Here is an 18,602-nt window from a genome sequence, read left to right as displayed (position 1 = left end):
GACCATCGAGCCTTCATTTCTACTACAAGTGCACCTTCTTTCTTTGCCAATTCAGGTAACTTGGCTTCCTCTCCATGTGCATTGCTATCTCATACGACTATCTCATGGATTATTGATTTTGGTACTTCCGTCTGTGTCTGGCTCCTCTAATTTATTTTCAGAATATAACCCCTCCTCAGTTCAGGAAAAAGTACGTATTTCTGATGGTACCATTTCATCTGTGTTGGGAAAGGTTTAATTCATGCCTCGTCTTTCCTTCTTTTGTCTTCTGTCTTCCATATTCCCAATTTCAGTGTTAATCTTTTATATTTGAATCGTATTACCCGTGACTTAAATTGTAGCGCGACGTTTTTTCCTGATCATTGTCTGTTTCAGGACCTTATCACGAGGAAGAGGATTGACAATGGTAGAGAGGAACATGGGCTCTACATTCTGGATCAAACAGATAAGCTAGCTCATTTATTTAATTCAGTTAGCATCCACCAAGGAAGATATTTGGTTGTGGCACCGTCGCTTAGGACATCCCTCTTTTTTATTACTTAAGCATTTATTTCCTTCTGTTTTTGAGAAAAATAATGTGTCAAATTTTCAATGCGAGTCTTGTCAACTTGGCAAACAGCACAGAGTCTCTTTTGCTCCTTCTATTAATAAAAGTTTAGTTCCATTTTCTTTGATTCATTCTTATGTCTGGGGTCCATCACGTTTTGTGTCTGTAACCGGTCAAAAATAGTTTGTTACCTTCATAGATGATTGTTTTAAGGCCACTTGGGTCTATTTGATGAAAGATAAAAGTGAGGTATTTTCTGTGTTTCAAAATTTTCATAAAATGATTTGTACTCAGTTTGGGGCGGTTGTCAAAATTCTACATTCTGATAATGTGGGGAATATATTGGCCTTATTTGGTTTGTGTTTCTCAAAAAAATTTGAGAAAAATTCTCTACAAATAAGTTTTCAAAAGTCAAACCAAACAAATTTTTTCAAAATTTTTTTTCTAAACTTGTTTGGTTTACAAGTTTTCCAAACAAATCTCTCTCTCATACACATCAAATCAATCACTTTTTTCAAAATTCTCTCTCAAAATAATTTTTCAAAACATCTTTTGAAAAAAAACCAAACCAAACAAATTTTCGTGCTTTTTATCTCAAAACATGTTTCTCAAATACAAACCAAACAAGCCCATTGACTCTGGTCTTGCCATTTACTTCGCCACTCATGGCATTATTCACCAGACTTCATGCATTAATACTCCTCAACAAAATGGTGTTGCAGAACGCAAAAATTATTATCTTCTTGATGTCGCCCGTTGTCATCTTTTGAGATGCGGGTTCCGCGATCCTATTGAGGGGAAGCGGTTCTCACTGCCACTTATTTGATTAATCTTCCTACCCAAGTCCTTCACAAATAAACACCTCTTCAAGTTTTCTTCGAGTCTACCCCTTCCGGGTTCTCCATTCCACCTAAGATTTTTGGCTGCATTTGCTTTGTCCATAATCATTCACCCACTCGTGGTAAATTGGATTCTAGGTCTCTTAAGTGTGTTTTTCTGGGTTATTCTGCCACCAAAAAGGGTTATAAGTGTTATCATCCTCCCACTCACAAATGGTTTGTCTCTAAGGATATAGCTTTCTTTGAGTCTCAGCATTACTTTCCAACCCCCCTGGTCTCACAGTCATCTCTTCAGAGGGAGCCTTGGTGTGAAGAGATTCATGTTCCACTTCCGCAAGTGGTTGAAAAGATAGAGAATGATGAGCCAACAGTTGTTGAAGAATAGGTAGCAGGCAAAGTTTATATCAGGGACAAGGACAGACACAAGTCACCTGGATGCAAAAGACTACTTTCCTTCCTCTACTGCCAATTTCTTTTCCGAATGAGTGTCCAGAGTCACCCTTCTCTCCTAAGAGTCCAAGTAATTCTGATTCTAGTGCTTCTATATCCGTTTTTTCAGATCTAGATGTTCCCATTGCTAATAGGAAGGGGGTTAGGTCATGTACTTAGCATCCTATTAGTAATCATGTCTCTTATTTTCATCTATCTTCCTCATATAAAGCTTTTCTGTCTAAAGTGTCTTCTGTGAGTCTACCTACCAATTTTCAGGATGCTCTCTCTATTCCTGAATGGAGACATGACATGATGGAAAAGATGAGAGCTCTCAGCAAGAGTGGTGCTTGGGAGTTAGTGGAGTTACTTAGAGGCAAAAATCCAGTTGGGTGTACACGGTAAAACACAAAGCAGATGGTTCCATAGAACAATACAAAGCAAGACTAGTTGCTAAAAGTTTCACTTAGATTTATGGGGTGGATTACCAGGAGACATTTGCACCAGTTGCTAAGATGAATTCCGTGAGAATCTTATTCTCTGTTGCTGCAAATTTGGATTGGCTACTTCATCAGTTTGATGTGAAGAATGCCTTCCTTCATGAAAACCTAGCGGAAGAGGTCTATATGGACATTCTTCCTGGTTTTGCCGATGCTAAGTCCAATGGTAAAGTATGCAGGCTTCGAAAGTCACTTTATGAGCTAAAGCAGTCTCCTAGGGCTTGGTTTGAAAGGTTTGCTCAAGCTATGCTGAAATATAGGTTCAAGCAAAGACAAGCTGATCACATTTTGTTTGTGAAACACTCCTCACATGGTAAGACCACAACTCTTATTGTCTATGTTGATGATATTGTTCTAACAGGAGATGATGTTGAGGAGATTCCTCGTTTGAAAGAATATTTACCCAAAGAGTTTGAAATCAAAGACTTAGGCTATTTGTAGTATTTTTTGGGCATTGAAGTAGCTTGGTCCAAGGATGGCATCTTCATATGCCAGAGGAAGTATGTATTTCACTTGTTAAAGGAAACTAGAATGCTTGGAGGTAGACTGTGTGATACACCTCTAGAACTGGGCCAGAAATTGAGTGAGGATTAAGAGGGAGATCTCGTGGACAGGGAGAGGTATCAGAGACTAGTGGCCAAGCTCATATACTTATCCTACTCACGTCCAGACATTGCCATTGTTGTGAACATGGTGAGCTAGTTTATGCATGCTCCAAGAACTTTCCACTTGGATGCAGTTATGAGAATCCTGATATACCTGAAGTTTTCTCTTGGAAAAGGTCTTTATTTCTCAAAATATGGCTATCTCAGTGTAGAGGCATTTACTGATGCAGATTGGGCTGGATCAGTCACTGACAGACAATCAACTTCCTGATACTGCACATTTGTGGGTGGCAACCTAGTCATAGTGAAGTAAGAAACATGTGGTGGCTAGATCTAGTGTTGAGGCAGAATTCAAGGCTATGGCTCAGGGTGTATGTGAGTTACTATGGATTAAACTATTGTTGGGAGACTTGGGAATCCATCAGACTGACTCCATGCGACTATACTGTGACAACAAGGCCGCAATCAATATAGCTCATAATCTAGTTCAACATGATAGAACTAAGCATGTGGAGATTGATAGGCACTTCATTAAGGAAAAACTCACTAGTGGCATTATATGTATTTCATTTGTGAAAATTGGAGACCAACTAGCCGATGTTCTCACCAAGGGGCTAGGGAGCAAGCCATTTCATGGCATTCTCAACAAGCTGGGCATGAGAGATATCTTTGCACCAGCTTGAGGGGGAGTGTTAGAATAGGAAATATGTGATTGTATTAACTGCTTATTTATTTCCTTAATTGGTGTAATCTATGAAGCACTGACACGTCCCCAGGCCTTGCGTACGAGTGTCGGACATGTGTCAGACACTGACATGCGTCGGACACGCGGTAGACACGTGTCCGACACTCTCTCTAACGTCTCTTTTTTTTTGAAATTTTCCAGTCTGACACGCCATGGACACAGCGGGACACTTTCTGGACACACATGAGGTGGATCGAAAAGCCCTAACTGTTGGAGAGGAGATAGAGAAAGAGAGGAGATCAACGAAGACAGGAAAAGAGAAAGTGATCGACGGAGACGGGGACAGAGAAAGAGAAAGAGAAAGAGAAAGAGAAAGAGATCGAGGGAGGAGAGGAGACAAAGAAAGAGATCGAGGGAAAGAAGCCTAACCTATTTCAGATCAATCCAAGAAGCTGAGGTATTCTGCTTCTTCTCTTCTTCTCTTCGTCTTCTCTGTCTCCATCTTCTCTGGTCTTCTTCTTCTTCTCTTCATTTTCCTCTCCTCCTCCCTTTTGTCTCTCCCTTTTCTGACTCTGTCTATTTCTACCTTTTTGACTTCACTCTCTCTCCTCTATTTTCTCTTTTATATTTTTTTTCAACGTTTCTCTCTCCCTCTCTTTTTTTTTGTTTTTTGTTTTTTCTTTTTCGTTTTTTCTTTTTTCTTTTTTTTTTACACTTATTTTTTTTTGTTAAACTTAAAATTCATAAAATAAATTATTTTTATTAAAAAAAAACTCATTTTTTATTAAAAAAAATTTAAAATTATGTTTATTAATTTTATTATTATTGTGATTGTATAAGAATTAATGATTTTATTTTTATTTTAGACATATAATAAATAAATAAAATTATATATATTAAACGTGTCCCTAGCGTATCGTGTCCCTTATTTTTTAAAAAATTACGTGTCCAAGTGTCTGTGTCGTGTCCCGTGTCCGTGCTACATAGGGTGTAATGGGTTGGCCCATATATTATGCCTTATGGCACTCGTGTAATTATTCAATATTAGTAATATAAAAGGGAATGAAGTCTAACTCATTCTTTAATTCCTTCTCTTCTCTAAACCTACAAGTGTTTGGCTCATTGTAGTTAAATTGACCGGTCATTCTTTAAACCTAGAAATTGTGGTATTAAAGAATTAAACTGCTCTAGATTATTTCCTTCTTATATTTAGTAAAATATAATTATATCTTTTATCACATCTACATAATACAAGAAGTTCCACTCTATTTATCCTATAATATGACTTATTCTTCATAATACTATCTCACTATGAAGCACGGACACCTCTCCGGTGGCAACGTATGGGTGTCCGACACGTGTTGGACACAGACACACGATGGACACGTGTTGAACACTCTCTCTAACGTGTCTAGATTTTTTTTTTTTTATGTTTTTCCAATCGGACACTTTGCGGACACGCTCATAGACACTTAAGGGACACTGCGAGGAGAGAGAGAGAGAGAGAAGTCGCTCACCTATAAACCCTAGGCGAAGTTGTCGAAGCTTTTGAAAGTCCCTATTAAAGCAATCACAGATTCGCAAGTAGGTTTTCTTTAATAAGGACTTTCAAAAGCTTCAACAGATTCGCCTAGGGTTTACGAGTGAGCAACTTCTTCTCCCTCTCCCCCCCTCTCTCTCCTTTTCTTTGTCTCTCATTGTCTTCATTCTTCTCCCTCTACTTCATTGTCTTTTTTTTTTTCTTTTTCTTTGTTTTCCTTTACTCTGTTTTTTAGTCTCTCTCTCTCTCTCTCCCTCCATTTCTTTCTCTCTCTTTTTTCTTCTCTCTTTTCTCTTTAATTATATATATTCTGAACCCTTTTATGAGGTCAGCTATTGGATAAGAACAAAATTTTAGCTACCCCTCTATTTTTTAATATTCATCTTTGGCCTTGACATGCATAGAGCAAATTATTTTTATTTGAAGAAAAAATAAATTTCTTGAAATTGCTCAATTTTTTTATTAGGTAAAGTGCTGAAATTGATGAATAGCTATATATATTTTAAAATATTTGTTTATGTTATTTTGTAATTTGTATTACTTACCAATTTTTTTTTTAAAAAAAAATTATGACATAATAAATAAATAAAATTATATATTTTGAGCATGTCCTCAGCGTGTCGTGTCCCCTATTTTTTGAAAATTTGTGTGTCCATGTCATGTCATGTGTCAGTGTCTGTGTCCGTGCTTCTTAGCTATCTCATAATCTCATCATATATCCAATTATTTGTCCCACCTAACCCGATTATGTAACTCATCATCAATCCTATCAATAACTTCGTTTATATTTAATTTTATAAAAAATAATCTGGCAACCGAACATGCCCTGTTAAGAGTTTACAAAATATTAATAGCTTAAAACCACCATTGCTTAATCTAACCCATAACATATATATGTGCCTGGTGCTAGCCCCCTCAATGTATGAATCCTGGTTCCGTCCTTGAATACTGAGTAAGGTTGAAATAAGTTGCACTAGGTTTTGAAGTTCGGATGAGTTGAGGTAAGTTGAAAGTGAGATAATGCACCAGTGTAAGCCGAAATGAACCAACATGGAGTTTCTCTAAGTTGCAGAGGAAACTATTGAGTTTACATGCTAAAATTCAGACATGTAGATCTCAAAAATGGAGTAGATTCAGAGTGACCTTTCCACAGCCGACCCTTTTGCCAAACCAAGCCTACAGCCAGCCAGCCCAGCCCGAGCTCAGGGCAGAATTTTCACCCCTCTCTATATGAGCCTGACTAGCGCACGAAAAGTCCTGATGGAAAGAGGGCATCTCAAATCCCTCGATCCTCAACCTCTGCCTGACCCACTCCCAGCCAGACATAACCCCGCCAAGTACTGTATGTACCATCAACAGCGCGGTCATGGCACCGACCGTTGCTACCGCCTTCGTCATGAGGTCCAAAATCTCATCGACAATCGGACGATAGCTCCACCTTCAGACCCCAATGACCAAACATCTCCTGCCTACCTCAATCTTATCCACATACTGCCATCCACCTATGACCCCAGCATATACATCACCCCAGCCCATCTACCCAAGCTTGAGGTGTTTATCCCAGAAAGCATGGACTTATGCATGATGAGTGCACCTGAACCTCAACCATCTCAAACCCGTGAACCCACTACTTCTGAGTTGATGGGAATGATTAAAGATCTTCAAAGAACCGTGACAGATCTGGCCTCCGGGACATTGGCTCCATCATCGACCACACCACATACCGGGAACTTCATGTCAAAAGGCTCCCCGATCTTGGGACGGGCTGCATTTGAGGAAGGCCAATCCCTTGGCAAAGTGGAGGCGAGTGGAAAGAACAAGGTAGGGGCGGACATGGATCCCCATGAACATCTCCTGTTCGCTGTTAAGGCTTTGAAAGCCGAGGGACTAAACAAAGAGCAAGTCCTCGCAGTTGTTGCAAAAGCTGTGGATGACACTTTTGCTACTCAAGTTGGGGGCAGTCTGAATCAAAGGGAACATCGGGAGAAGGGCTGTCATACCAAAGACGATCCTGTTATCTCTAATCCTCCACTTGGAAGAGATCGGCAAACCAGGCCTCAAATCTGATACCCTTGGGTAAAACTGATTCTTCACATTCTGATGCCCACAGGCCTGATACCCAGACTTGCAAACTGATATATGCATTCCTGTAGAGACGCACTCTAAAAGCACATAACAGATAAGTGAGAGCCAAAACATCCCTATGTTGGGGTAGGGTTTCCTTGTCCTATTTTGTCAGGAGCTAGGGTTTCACTACGCACGTAGCGGCTTCAAACAACCTATCGGGTAAGCAACCTGTCCTAGCTTGGAATGGTCACTATGGATTCCGAATATGCACTAGGTCGAATGGTCAAAAGGGTGCCCCGGAAAATCGGGGTTTGTGTTCCCATACTGGCAGAGCCCATAACCGGTCAGCCTTATGGTCATGCCTTGACAAGACAAGCCTCCGGCAAACCGTTCAGGAATAGCAGATGGCAAACACGGTGTCCTAGGCGCACCAATGCAAATGCAATGCAAATAAACACACAAGTGTAGTCAAAAACAGATATCATGAGTTCGAGTCAAGTTCTCTAAATTCCCAGCAGAGTCGCCAGAAACTGTAGACGTCCCCCGAACACCCCGGGAGGGTGAGTCCCGTTCTGTTCATTTTGGGGTGAACTACTGTTCAGGACTCTCAAAGTTGTCACGGTTCTAAATCTGAACCAAAGAGTCTAAATCCGGCAAATCGTTTTGAGAAAACAGATTTTGAAAGAAGTGCCAAACATGGACTGCTTCGCCAGATACAGAGTCGCCACCTAAATATTTTATTTTTGGGAAATTTAGGAAACCCTGACTCGTTGCCTAAGGCCACATATCCGTCATCACCAAAGGCCCCCCCAAATCTCTTTCACTTGGAGATTTTGTGGGACCGTGGCAAGGGCCCTCAAATGTAAACAAGAGGGGATTGAGGGACGTAGATTCGGAGGATAGCTCAATTGAGTGTGATTGTGATCTTGGTACAACACAGTTTCGCTGGACTGTGAAAATGCAAGCCTCACCTGAGCAATCACCAAAGCAGCATCAAACACCTAATGCATGGAACACACCAACTAGAGTGCTAACTGATGTTGAGCAGTGGCCAAAATTGACCACTGTGTCCCCATTGGTGGCAAACGAAATGATGTTGTCAAATAAATTTGGCTCACTTAGTGCTGATCAAAGGAAAGAAGTAATGGGTTCCAAGCAACGAGAGAGTGATAAGCCCGTGCGAGCTTGTCGAAATGAGGATTCGGTTGATCTACATATGGAAGATGGTAGTGAAGGTCTGGATACACTTGCTATATCAGGTAAACCTCTACAAGTTGGGAGCTCTTTAATTAAAGAAGAGATTAACAAGGTGTCAAAATTGAAGTATAAAATAGGTGCCCATAAGATTGAGAACCAAGTAGATGGCATTTACAATATCCCTATTGAGATCTCAAAAAAAGGCTTTTCTCATTGGGAAAATGCTTTGGTTGGATACTTCATTGATAAAAGATTCTCTTTCCATTATGTGAAAACTTGGGCGGATATTGATTTATTGATAGATTGTTACAAGATTGATTGATTTGTGTTATGTATTACAACTCCTATATATAGAAGAGAAGGTGGTAGTAGGTGTAGTGTAGTGGAGGTGGTAGGTGAAGTGGGTGCTAGTGGAGATGGTAGGTGGAGGAGCAAATTGGTAAATTCTAACAGCCCCCCGCAAACTCAAGGAGGATAGAAACTAACCAACTTGAGTTTGGAGAGAGGAACAAAAACAAGAAAATACATAAAAAAAGGATAGGAGACACTGTATGGTCGTGTCAGACCATTGGTGAAGACACTGAATGGTGGTGTCATAACGTTGTAGAGGACACTGTATGGGGGTGTCATAACGTTGTAGAGGACACTGTATGGTGGTGTCATAACGGTGTAGAGGACACTGGATGGCAGTGTCAGACCGATGTAGAAGACAGTTTATGGGGTCATGTCGGACCGTTGTAGAAGACAGTTTATGGGGTCATGTCGGACCGTTGTAGAAGACAGTTTATGGGGTCATGTTGGACCGTTGTAGAAGACAGTTTATGGGGTCATGTCGGACCGTTGTAGAAGACAGTTTACGGAGTCTTGTCGGACCCTTGTAGAAACTAACCGGAATCTATGTCGGGACAGTTTACAGAGTCTTGTCGGACCCATAAAGGAGCTAACCGGAATCAATGTCGGGACAGTTTACAGAGTCTTGTCGGACCTTTGTAAAAGTTAACCGGAATCAACGTCGGGACAGTTTACAGAGTCTTGTCGGACCCAGAAAGGAGCTAACCGGAATCAATGTCGGGACAGTTTACAGAGTCTTGTCGGACCCCTTAAAAAATCGCATCCTCAAAAGGTGCGCCCAATTTTCAAAAGGCGTGCCATCAAAAAGCGTGCCCAATCCATAAAAAGGCGTGCCATCAAAAGGCGTGCCCAATTCATCAAAAGGTGTGCCGGACATGATGGCGAGGCACGTGGGCGCCTTGGCTTGCGTGCCCGTTTGTCGGCTGGTGGTAAGAGGCGCGCGATGCGCGTGGCTGCCTCGGCTATAAGACAGAGGCTGAGGCTGAGGCAAAAAACCTGCGAGAGAAATTCTGAGAGAGATACTGTGTAACACTCTGGTGCCTAGAAAATGGCTTCATCGTCTTCCCGCGGGCTGCTCACCCTCTTTCCCGACCTCAACGAGTCAACGAGAGAGAGAACTGGTGCGGTGGCACTGGAAACTCAACCAAGCGCCCCGGAGTTTGCTCCGTTGAACTTTCCGATGCGGGCTGTGGAGCAAAGAATGGCAGGGCAGTCAGATGTTGAAGCCAATCAATATACACTGAAGGCATGTGTGGAAAGCATGACGGCGGTCACAAATTTGTCGAACCGGCTGCAGAGTAGGACAAATGAGGTGCAGCATTTAAACTCCCAGCTGGCTCTGCTCCAACGCATGTATAAGGATGCGCGAGCAGAGATAAGCGTGCTAAGGGCAGAAAACAAGGAGCTGAAGCGGAAGGCCACCGTGATGTTCCGATTTGGAGGGCCGCCATATGCGGCAGTGGAGGAGCAGGGAGTAAATGTGCTCGGTGGCGTGGGAAGCACGGAGGCAACACCGTCAAGGGCCGGCCAGGACGGAGGCAAGAAGAAGAGACCGGCGGCAGAGTAGAGAAGAAAAAATCGTGCCTGTGGAGAGGGTTGGTTGTTTTGTTTTTTTTTTTGTTTTTTTTTGTTTTTTTTTTGTTTTTTTTTTTTTTTGTTTTTTTTGTTTTGTTTTTTTTTTTTTTTTTTGGGTGTAAAATGCTGATCGGGGTTGAGCCCCGGTAGAAATAAAATGAGTGTATTGTGCAAATGCGAATCTCTTTGAAACTATATGCTGGTGTGGATCAAAACCGTGGGCCAAAAAGTTGGACGGTGTAAAAAAAAATATTATCGTTTTTTATTTTTTTTTATTTTTATTTTTAATATAATATAATAAAAAGATATATATATATATATATATATATATAAAATAATGAAAGTTGGCTGGCACAGTTTTATATATTTATATATATATATAAAATGGTTTGGGCGGTGGATGGGAAGATAATGATGTCTCGCATGCATGTGGCCATGGGCTGGATCCTTGGATGTCTCGCATCTACTTGGTCCTCCAGATAATGTGCAGCTCATACATTATTGTAGAGGCTCCCACAGCCAATTTGCTTGGATGGGGTATGTTATTGTAGAGGCTCCAGAACTGTTCGACGGTAGAGAAAGTGTAGATGGGGCGAATGGAACTGCCCCAAGTGGCTTGCTTGGACTTGGCGGAGGGATTGTTGAACCAGAACGTCCACGAGTGTTCCAGTGGGTGTTGTTGTTCTTCATCGACTACGGCCTTGCCGGACTTCGACTCCGACACGATCTCTCCTTCCCCCGCTTCTTCGCCATCGTCGTTGTTCTGAACAGCAGTGAAGGTGTCAGTGGCACCGTACACTTCACTCAAGAAGGAGATGGTCCAACTACAGTTACCGGAAGCGTCTCTGGGCTTAAACCTGGACTTCATGGTTTCCACGTCCATGGCCATGGTGATTTGACTAGCAAATTTCAGTGGCTCTAAAATTAGGGAAGAACGGTACCTAATGAATTGAAGATGTAGCAGATCACGGCTGGGTGTCTGGATCAGACTGCTCAGGTTGATTTATCGGGTATGCAGAACAGAGAGAACAGCGGTGGGCTAGGAGGACTTGATTGGCAAGGTGAGCGTAGAAAATAAACGGACTAGGTTGAGATCCGGCGGACGGCTTAAGGTGAGGTTGCCGCCCGCCGGTGAAACGAAAATATTAGGTTCTAAACCTGCTCTGATACCATGTTAATAATCATGTATTATTGATTTATTGATAGATTGTTACAAGATTGATTGATTTGTGTTATGTATTACAACTCCTATATATAGAAGAGAAGGTGGTAGTAGGTGTAGTGTAGTGGAGGTGGTAGGTGAAGTGGGTGCTAGTGGAGATGGTAGGTGGAGGAGCAAATTGGTAAATTCTAACAGAAACTTTGGAGAAATTTGCTTGAGGACGTTGTCTCCATTGACAATGGTTTTTTTATTTTTAAAGTAAAAAGTGAAGAGGCTATGGACACAATCTTGGAAGATGGCCCCTATTATGTTGGGGCTAGATTGATTGTTATTAAAAAATGGCAACCTGGACTAAAACTAACAAAGTGTGAATTTTCAAGTGTGCCATTGTGGGTGAAGTTGTACAATGTTCCTTTGGAACTTTGGAGTGAAGAGGGTTTGGGTTACATAGCTAGTATCTTGGGAACTCCTCTTTATTTGGATGAGCCAACTTTCAAGAGAAGCAGACTTACGTTTGCGAGAATTAGTATTGAAGTGCCAGCAAATAAAGAGATCCCTAAGTCTTTCAAAATAAATCTTGGTTATGGTGACCCATATGAGATTCAAGTTGAGGTACCATGGAAGCCCCAAAGGTGTGATGGTTGTAAGACTTTTGGCCATACCACTAATTTGTGCCCTCAAAAGCCAAAGTCTTTGAACCCTCCCTCCTTCAAACATGAGTGAAGAGTCAAGGACACTAAAACACAAATTCCGACTAAATGGGAAGTGGTGAAGAAAAAGGGGAGAGTTGGTGGGTAAGGTTCAACGCTATTGATCAACAAAGAGAGAGAGACGCAGTCTTCTATCCCCTCAACATCTAATGCCTTTGATGTCCTTGAATCGTGTGACATGGACGAGTTAGGAAATGGAGATTCAAGTCAAGAGTTGAGAAATAGAGGGAGTCCATCTCCAAGTGATCCTAGTTATGGGGAGACTTCAAAAGAGGATAACAGAAGAAAACTTAAAGCGAAACTTCATGACTTGAAGAATGCTAGAAGGAAATTCTAAATCCTTTTTTTGTTGGGAATGTTGTGCTTGTTTTCTATAAGCTCAGTTTGTTTTTTGATGGAGTAGTTTATTTTGTTTATTTTTGTGCTCCCATCAAAAGCTGTGTGTTGAACTTCATTGTATATTTTTCTTTTTTGGTTATAATATGACTTACTTATCCAAAAAAAAAAAAAAAATGGAGTAGAAACATTGGTCTTAGATCAAGACAACTATAGTGGGCTAAAAGTGAGGAATTTGAGCCTTAAGTGTGAATTTATACATTCTAAAGGCCAATAAAAGCTTGCTAAAGAGGTTACTTGAATAAATTTCGGAAATAGAAAGTTATTCAAACCTTAACATCTAGGTTGAAGCAAAGATAAAGCATTTGGGAGCCTCAAGAGAGAAGTTTGTAGTCTTGCGAAGTCATGAGAGGCTTATGGAGGAGTCCTAAGCAGCCTAAGACACTGATATGCTATTAGAAACACGCCTAAGACACTGAAACTTAGCATTCATTGCACCTTTGTGACATGTGGTTGGAAGAATGAGATTTGATTTATTTTATGTAGGCTTGATTTGAGGATTTCTTAATTTTAATAGCTAATTATGTACTTTTGTTTATTTTAGGATTTATTTTCTATTTTTATAATTGGACCTTTGTGGTTGGCATGTTAAAGCTCTTCGATGGTTCAAGTTCCCAGTGTGGTTGATTCGAATTCCAACTGTTGGCTCATGTTCCAATGAGATTTGGGTTTGAAGTCACAGGGAAACTATTGGAGAATTGTGTACATTTATTCTTGTTCATGTACCTAGGTGTTTCACATTCAATGTACTTTGTCATTTCATCTACCCTTGTGGCTTGTTGTGTATATGTAAAGAGGTGTTTCTAATGAGTTGTGGTTAAGCTGAAAATGAGTGAACAATTGGTGTGAGATGTGCAAGTGTAAGGCCAACAACTTGGGTGAGAGGGTGTGTTCTTCGAGGGTGAGAGGGAGTGTACAAGTGGTTCAGGTTTGGGTGTTCAAACTCTAGTTTATTCTTTTACTTTTTATTTGTCGTAGTTAAGATGGTTCCTTTCATGGATGTAGGTAGGATTTTGTCAAACCACGCAAATCTTGTGTGTTCGATCGTCTTGATTTCATCTTTATTTCTTTCCATTGTTATAAGTGTCTAGTGTGTTATTTTTTAACCTCAATTGTTTTTCTGTTGCGCCCCAGCACAAACCTCGCATAGCGCATGCAAGTGTTCTTATTGGTGTTCTTACATACATCATCTATACTAGTGCCACCTCACATTTTGCAATAGATTTAAGTTGAGGATGCGCCTGAGGATCTCTGTTAATAGAATCCTTATGATTTCATGATTTATGAAACATCGACACGAGTCTATAGGTGAATGTATTTTAGGATAGAATCTATTGTGAATCACACAATGCACAATTGATTCACTTTTTGTGATTCAGGTCATTCTTGAAACTATTGTCTCTAACCATTTTTTACCTATTTTTTAGTAAAAATAACATAATACTACTTTTATGAGTGTTTTGTATAAAAATAAGATTTGTTGATATTTTGGTGATCAATGTGTTTTTAATACGATCTAATTAGATCCCATCAAACCTACATGTTCTTAATTTTTTTTAACTCATTTTCCCCCTTCAAAAATGTCATAATGCATCTTCTAAAAATACATAAGGATAAAGTAACTTGCAACCATGAATTATCTATCTCTATTAGGGTTTAGGGTTGGTTGGTTCTTATATCAATTCCATAGGTACCTTGTCAAATGGAAGGATAGCCAATTTTGTATGCTACTTGGATGACAGATGAGTTGTACTGTTTTGCCCTAGATATCTTGGAGCAGTACCACAGTCGTCACTCTTCAAAATCGAGTACTTCTTAGCCAGGGAGAAATGATGGAGATCACGTGAGACCTGTCATTCATTGCAGCTATGTGAGACAGGCAGAAGAATCAAAACTGACTTATTTCATTCAGGATTTCTTAATTTAGGAGCCAATTATGTAATTTCATTTATTTTGGGATTTATTGTCTATTTTCATATTTGGACCTTTATGGTCAACCTATAAATACCAAGCTTATATTAGGAGGCACCTTTGATATTAAGAACAACATTGAATTGAGAGTTTTTGCTATTGTTTAGTTTCTTTTATTTTCTTTTTCCATTGCTTGTTCCAATTTCCTTCTACCATTTGGCCTCACCATCACTCTAGAGGCGCTCCCAAACCAGTTTCTTACTTTTGTGGGTCTTTCCATAATAAAATAAATAAATAATCTTAATCATAGATGCGTGGCAATACAACTTAAGCACTTTAACCACATGGCCTATGTAGCACCAAGGTATATTGATAGGAATTATGTCTGACACTCTGGCAACAAGATGAATACACCTTGTAATGTCCAACCTTACTTTTTTAAGTAACTTTGACAAATTGACATTATATGTGTGGTTGCTGTGAGCCAAGCACGCAATAGCCACTTTTAATATTAGGTAAGTATATACTTGGGAAGATTACTGTAAAGGATGGGGGTAAATATAATATAATATCTAAATGAATCTGTTAGCCTTCACCTTCCAATCTTTGTATAGAAATTTTGATAAAGGGTAAATTACACCATTAGTCCTTGTAATTTAAGCAAAGTGTCACTTTAGTCTCTATAGTTTCAATTTGAACAATTTGGTGTCTACACTTTCAATTTTATTGTAATATGATCCCTTTGTCACTTACCGTTAAAATTTGAAATGGAAAAGACTCTAAAACTAGAGGAGCCAAAGTGAAATCCAAAACTACAAAGACCACCGATATAATATATTCATTACACCGGTGGTCCCTCTAGTTTGTTTTGATTTTTACTGTGGTCCCTCTAGTTTTACACATGATTTTTTTCTATTCAAAAGGTTAACAACACGTGATGGAGGGACCAGATTGCAACAAAATTATAAGTGTAGGAATCAAATTGTTCAACTTAAAACTAAAAGGACCAAAATGAAATTTTGTTCAAACTAAAGGGACCAATGATGTAATTTACCCGTTCAATAACTATTCATAGTTATGTGTTAGTCTTGTTTTGCTTGCTGAAAAAAGTAGAATTGTTCAACAGCATATTACTTCTCCCAAAAAAAAAATAAAAATAAAAAAATTTGAGATTTGTATATTGTCATGTCCTCATTGTGTTGTTGTCCTACTCTTAGGTTTTGTTGTACTGGTTTATCGATGTTATATTATTTCCTTGTCTCGTGTCTGTTGTATAAACCATTTCCATAGGCTTTATAACCAAATAAAAGGGATGACTGGTTACTGCTTAAATATTTTGCTTCTGTGCTAGCTCTTTATTCTTTTCTTTTTTTAACGGGGGAAAACTGATCATAGATTTTTTAATTTCCTTTTTAAATTATAGGAAGCTGATATTAGTGGATTGAGTAGCAAAACACACATGAAGACGATGCTTAAATGGATGAGGGGGAGAAAGATGCTGAAGCTATTTTGCAATCATGTTGGTTCCAGCAAGAAATTCTTGCACTGTACTCAGCCTGAAGAACCTCAAACTGATCAATCAAACAACTCCACAGAACTGAAACTACAAACTGAGAAACCTTCCACAAGAAGGAAAAAGAAAACTCTATAATGCATATGTGCATTGGGTGTAACTAGGTCTGGGAATATTTGTTGAGCTCATTGTATTATTTGAGTATGGTTTTCCGTAGACTTAATGGCTACTTTGGGCTTGGTTATCCATATTGACTTAATAGCTACTTTTGTCTGGATGTGTTATTAATTCTCAGTTTTTACTTTAATTGAATCAATGACTAGTTTGGAATGGTAGCTTTAATGCACTGCCCAATCCACCCTCCCCCTTCTTCATAAGAGCTTTCTTTGAAAAATAGATGATTGGTAAGTTTGTCTTGTGTTTGGTTCAAAGATTTGGTGAGGAAAAGGGAAAATGTAGCTGTCTTATGTTGTCTTATATTTCACACCTTTCGCACACTTTTTTTCATTTTTCTTTTTAAATTCTTATCCAAATCCATGAACCAAAAACAATCTTACAGTGTTATAGAAGTCATGTTGTGGATGTGACGCATGTAATAGCCTTTGCAGCATGTACTCAATTATCTCTAGGTTCCCTGGTGGAACATTCAATAGCTGATTCAATTAGTTGTCATTTACATATGGAATACCATGATTTGCATTTTTCTTCCATTTTTTTCCATGTATACACACCCAGTTCTACAATTCAATAGGTTGAATGTTGTGTTTTTAAGGATATGCAATGTTGAGAATGGCTTATTGTGATAGGTTTAGATACCTGTGAGCTCACTTCAGGAAGTACATATGTTTCTCCTTGTCATCGTTGACCTTGGTTCATGTCCCATGAACAAAATAACGGGGGACTTCTTTTTTTGAGTTCTGTAGTTGAATGAGCAGGCTTCAATCAAGTTTGGCCCGTCGAATAGAATACAAATTGATGTTGTTGGGATGACTTGTGCCTGAATGGGAAAAAATATTGTATTTTGCAACGTTTGTGCAACTCAAAAATAAAATGATATTGAAAAACAATTGTATTACAAATGCATTCGTGTTTTGTAAGTTGTTCATTTATTTATAATGCTATCATATCATATCATAATTGGGTTTGTGTCAAAAAAAATAGTAAAATCTAATTGCTAATTTCATGTGTCAACTTGTATCAAACAATTTCATTTCTAATCTGGTGCACCTTGCAAAAAGCATTTGACAGCAAGCATAATAGCTGGCTTATTGCTATGCCATAAACTCTATCCCACATCGCAAATGAAGTTGGCGACACATTAGTATTTCATAGAAGCATTGAAACAACATAGGTGCTGGATTCAATTAGATTATCAGCTGTAATTTTTTTTTTCGTAAAGAAGAAAAGATAAAAGGGTACAAAGAAGCTTATAAATGAAAGTTTGCAGTGACTATGACTATGACGGTTTACATAGTAGCATACCCAATGGGGCACCCCATGAACCTTGCTAGAGAATGCAATCCTAAGTGGAAGCTTTATTATGAAGGGGATTTAACAAAGTTGTGACACAGCCCAATCCATCCAAATTAACTGAAACTTGGGTGGTAAAAAGCAGCACGAAATCTTATTTATATATGCATATATATATATATATATATTAGTGGGCAGGCATGATTGTAGTTTGCAGATGAGCAGCTAGCCCTTTACGGGTGTGCATGTGTTACGAGCCTAATCTGAAGGTTCGGAGTGTTGGTCGCTTCGGTAGGTCTCTGTTTCCCTTTTCTTTCCCTCGACCTTGTCTGCATGCTTCGTGTGGCCTTGGTGTTGTTCAAGATAATCGGAGATGTCCATATGAACACCCGGATCGTTGGAGGAGTAGCTACCACCCATCATGATGGAATTGTTGATGGCCTGGAAGTTGCTGTTCACGTAGGTATCCAAGGCCTCATTCTCACTTAGCAGACGTGGATGTGGACCTCCCCCATGTCCATGTGGGCTGGATTTGTCATCTAACTCCCCCCGCATAGCTGCTCCAGTGTTGCTTCCTGCGAGGGTGATGATTCTCACACCATTCTCGTCATCATTATCATCGCCCTGATCATGACTGTTGTGGCTTGAACCAGTTTGTTTCTGAACATTCTGGAGACCAGAAAGACGACGAGTCAGTGCAGAGATCATCTCTCTGATCTCACGGTCGAGTAGTTTTTGCTTCTCTCCATCGGTCAATGTGGGATCAGACTTGATTGGTTCCGGAGCCATGGTTTTGAGATGGGTAGAACTGGAGACTGGAGAGGTTACAGGAAATATGCAAAACAGATTAAAACTGAAAAAGAGTTGTGCAATGAACAAGTTGCAGCTGTAAGTTGGAGGTTGGCTCTGGATTTAAAGGGAAGGGGAAGGTGAGGACCGGAGGGCTGAGTCTAATAATAATACAATAATGTTTTTATAAAATCTCATTTTCTTATCATGTTTTGCTTATCATCTTATGTGTTAAATTGTATTAATTTAATGAGTTTGTCACGAATATAATATTGACATATGAAATGATATACAAAAACATGTTAAAAATATAATC

General features: G+C 39.5%; 1 protein-coding gene and 1 long non-coding RNA gene across 8 annotated transcripts in view; one reads left to right on the top strand and one right to left on the bottom strand.

Annotated features, from left to right (window-relative positions):
• Positions 1-16,359, top strand: part of LOC145803031 (tumor necrosis factor receptor family protein) — a 32,102-nt gene extending 15,743 nt beyond the window's left edge. For all 7 annotated transcript variants that reach the window (XM_082896230.1, XM_082896229.1, XM_082896232.1 and 4 more), the window contains one exon: positions 15,938-16,359. In XM_082896230.1, the coding sequence (XP_082752356.1) occupies positions 15,938-16,165 (228 nt within the window). In that variant the 3' untranslated portion in view covers positions 16,166-16,359. The remainder of the gene's footprint in view (positions 1-15,937) is intronic.
• On the bottom strand, positions 14,125-17,024 carry LOC145803034 (uncharacterized). Its single transcript, XR_014345097.1, has 2 exons — positions 16,844-17,024; positions 14,125-14,453 (listed from the first exon to the last, which is right to left on the bottom strand). It is a non-coding gene; the product is annotated as an uncharacterized LOC145803034 (long non-coding RNA).
• Positions 17,025-18,602: the final 1,578 nt, after the last annotated feature.

This window comes from Camellia sinensis, chromosome 11, assembly GCF_055761805.1.
Source record: "Camellia sinensis isolate YWXY chromosome 11, ASM5576180v1, whole genome shotgun sequence".
Classification (NCBI taxonomy): domain Eukaryota; kingdom Viridiplantae; phylum Streptophyta; class Magnoliopsida; order Ericales; family Theaceae; genus Camellia; species Camellia sinensis.
Note: the sequence above shows the minus strand (reverse complement) of the source record. Positions and strands in the feature narration are given on the sequence as shown.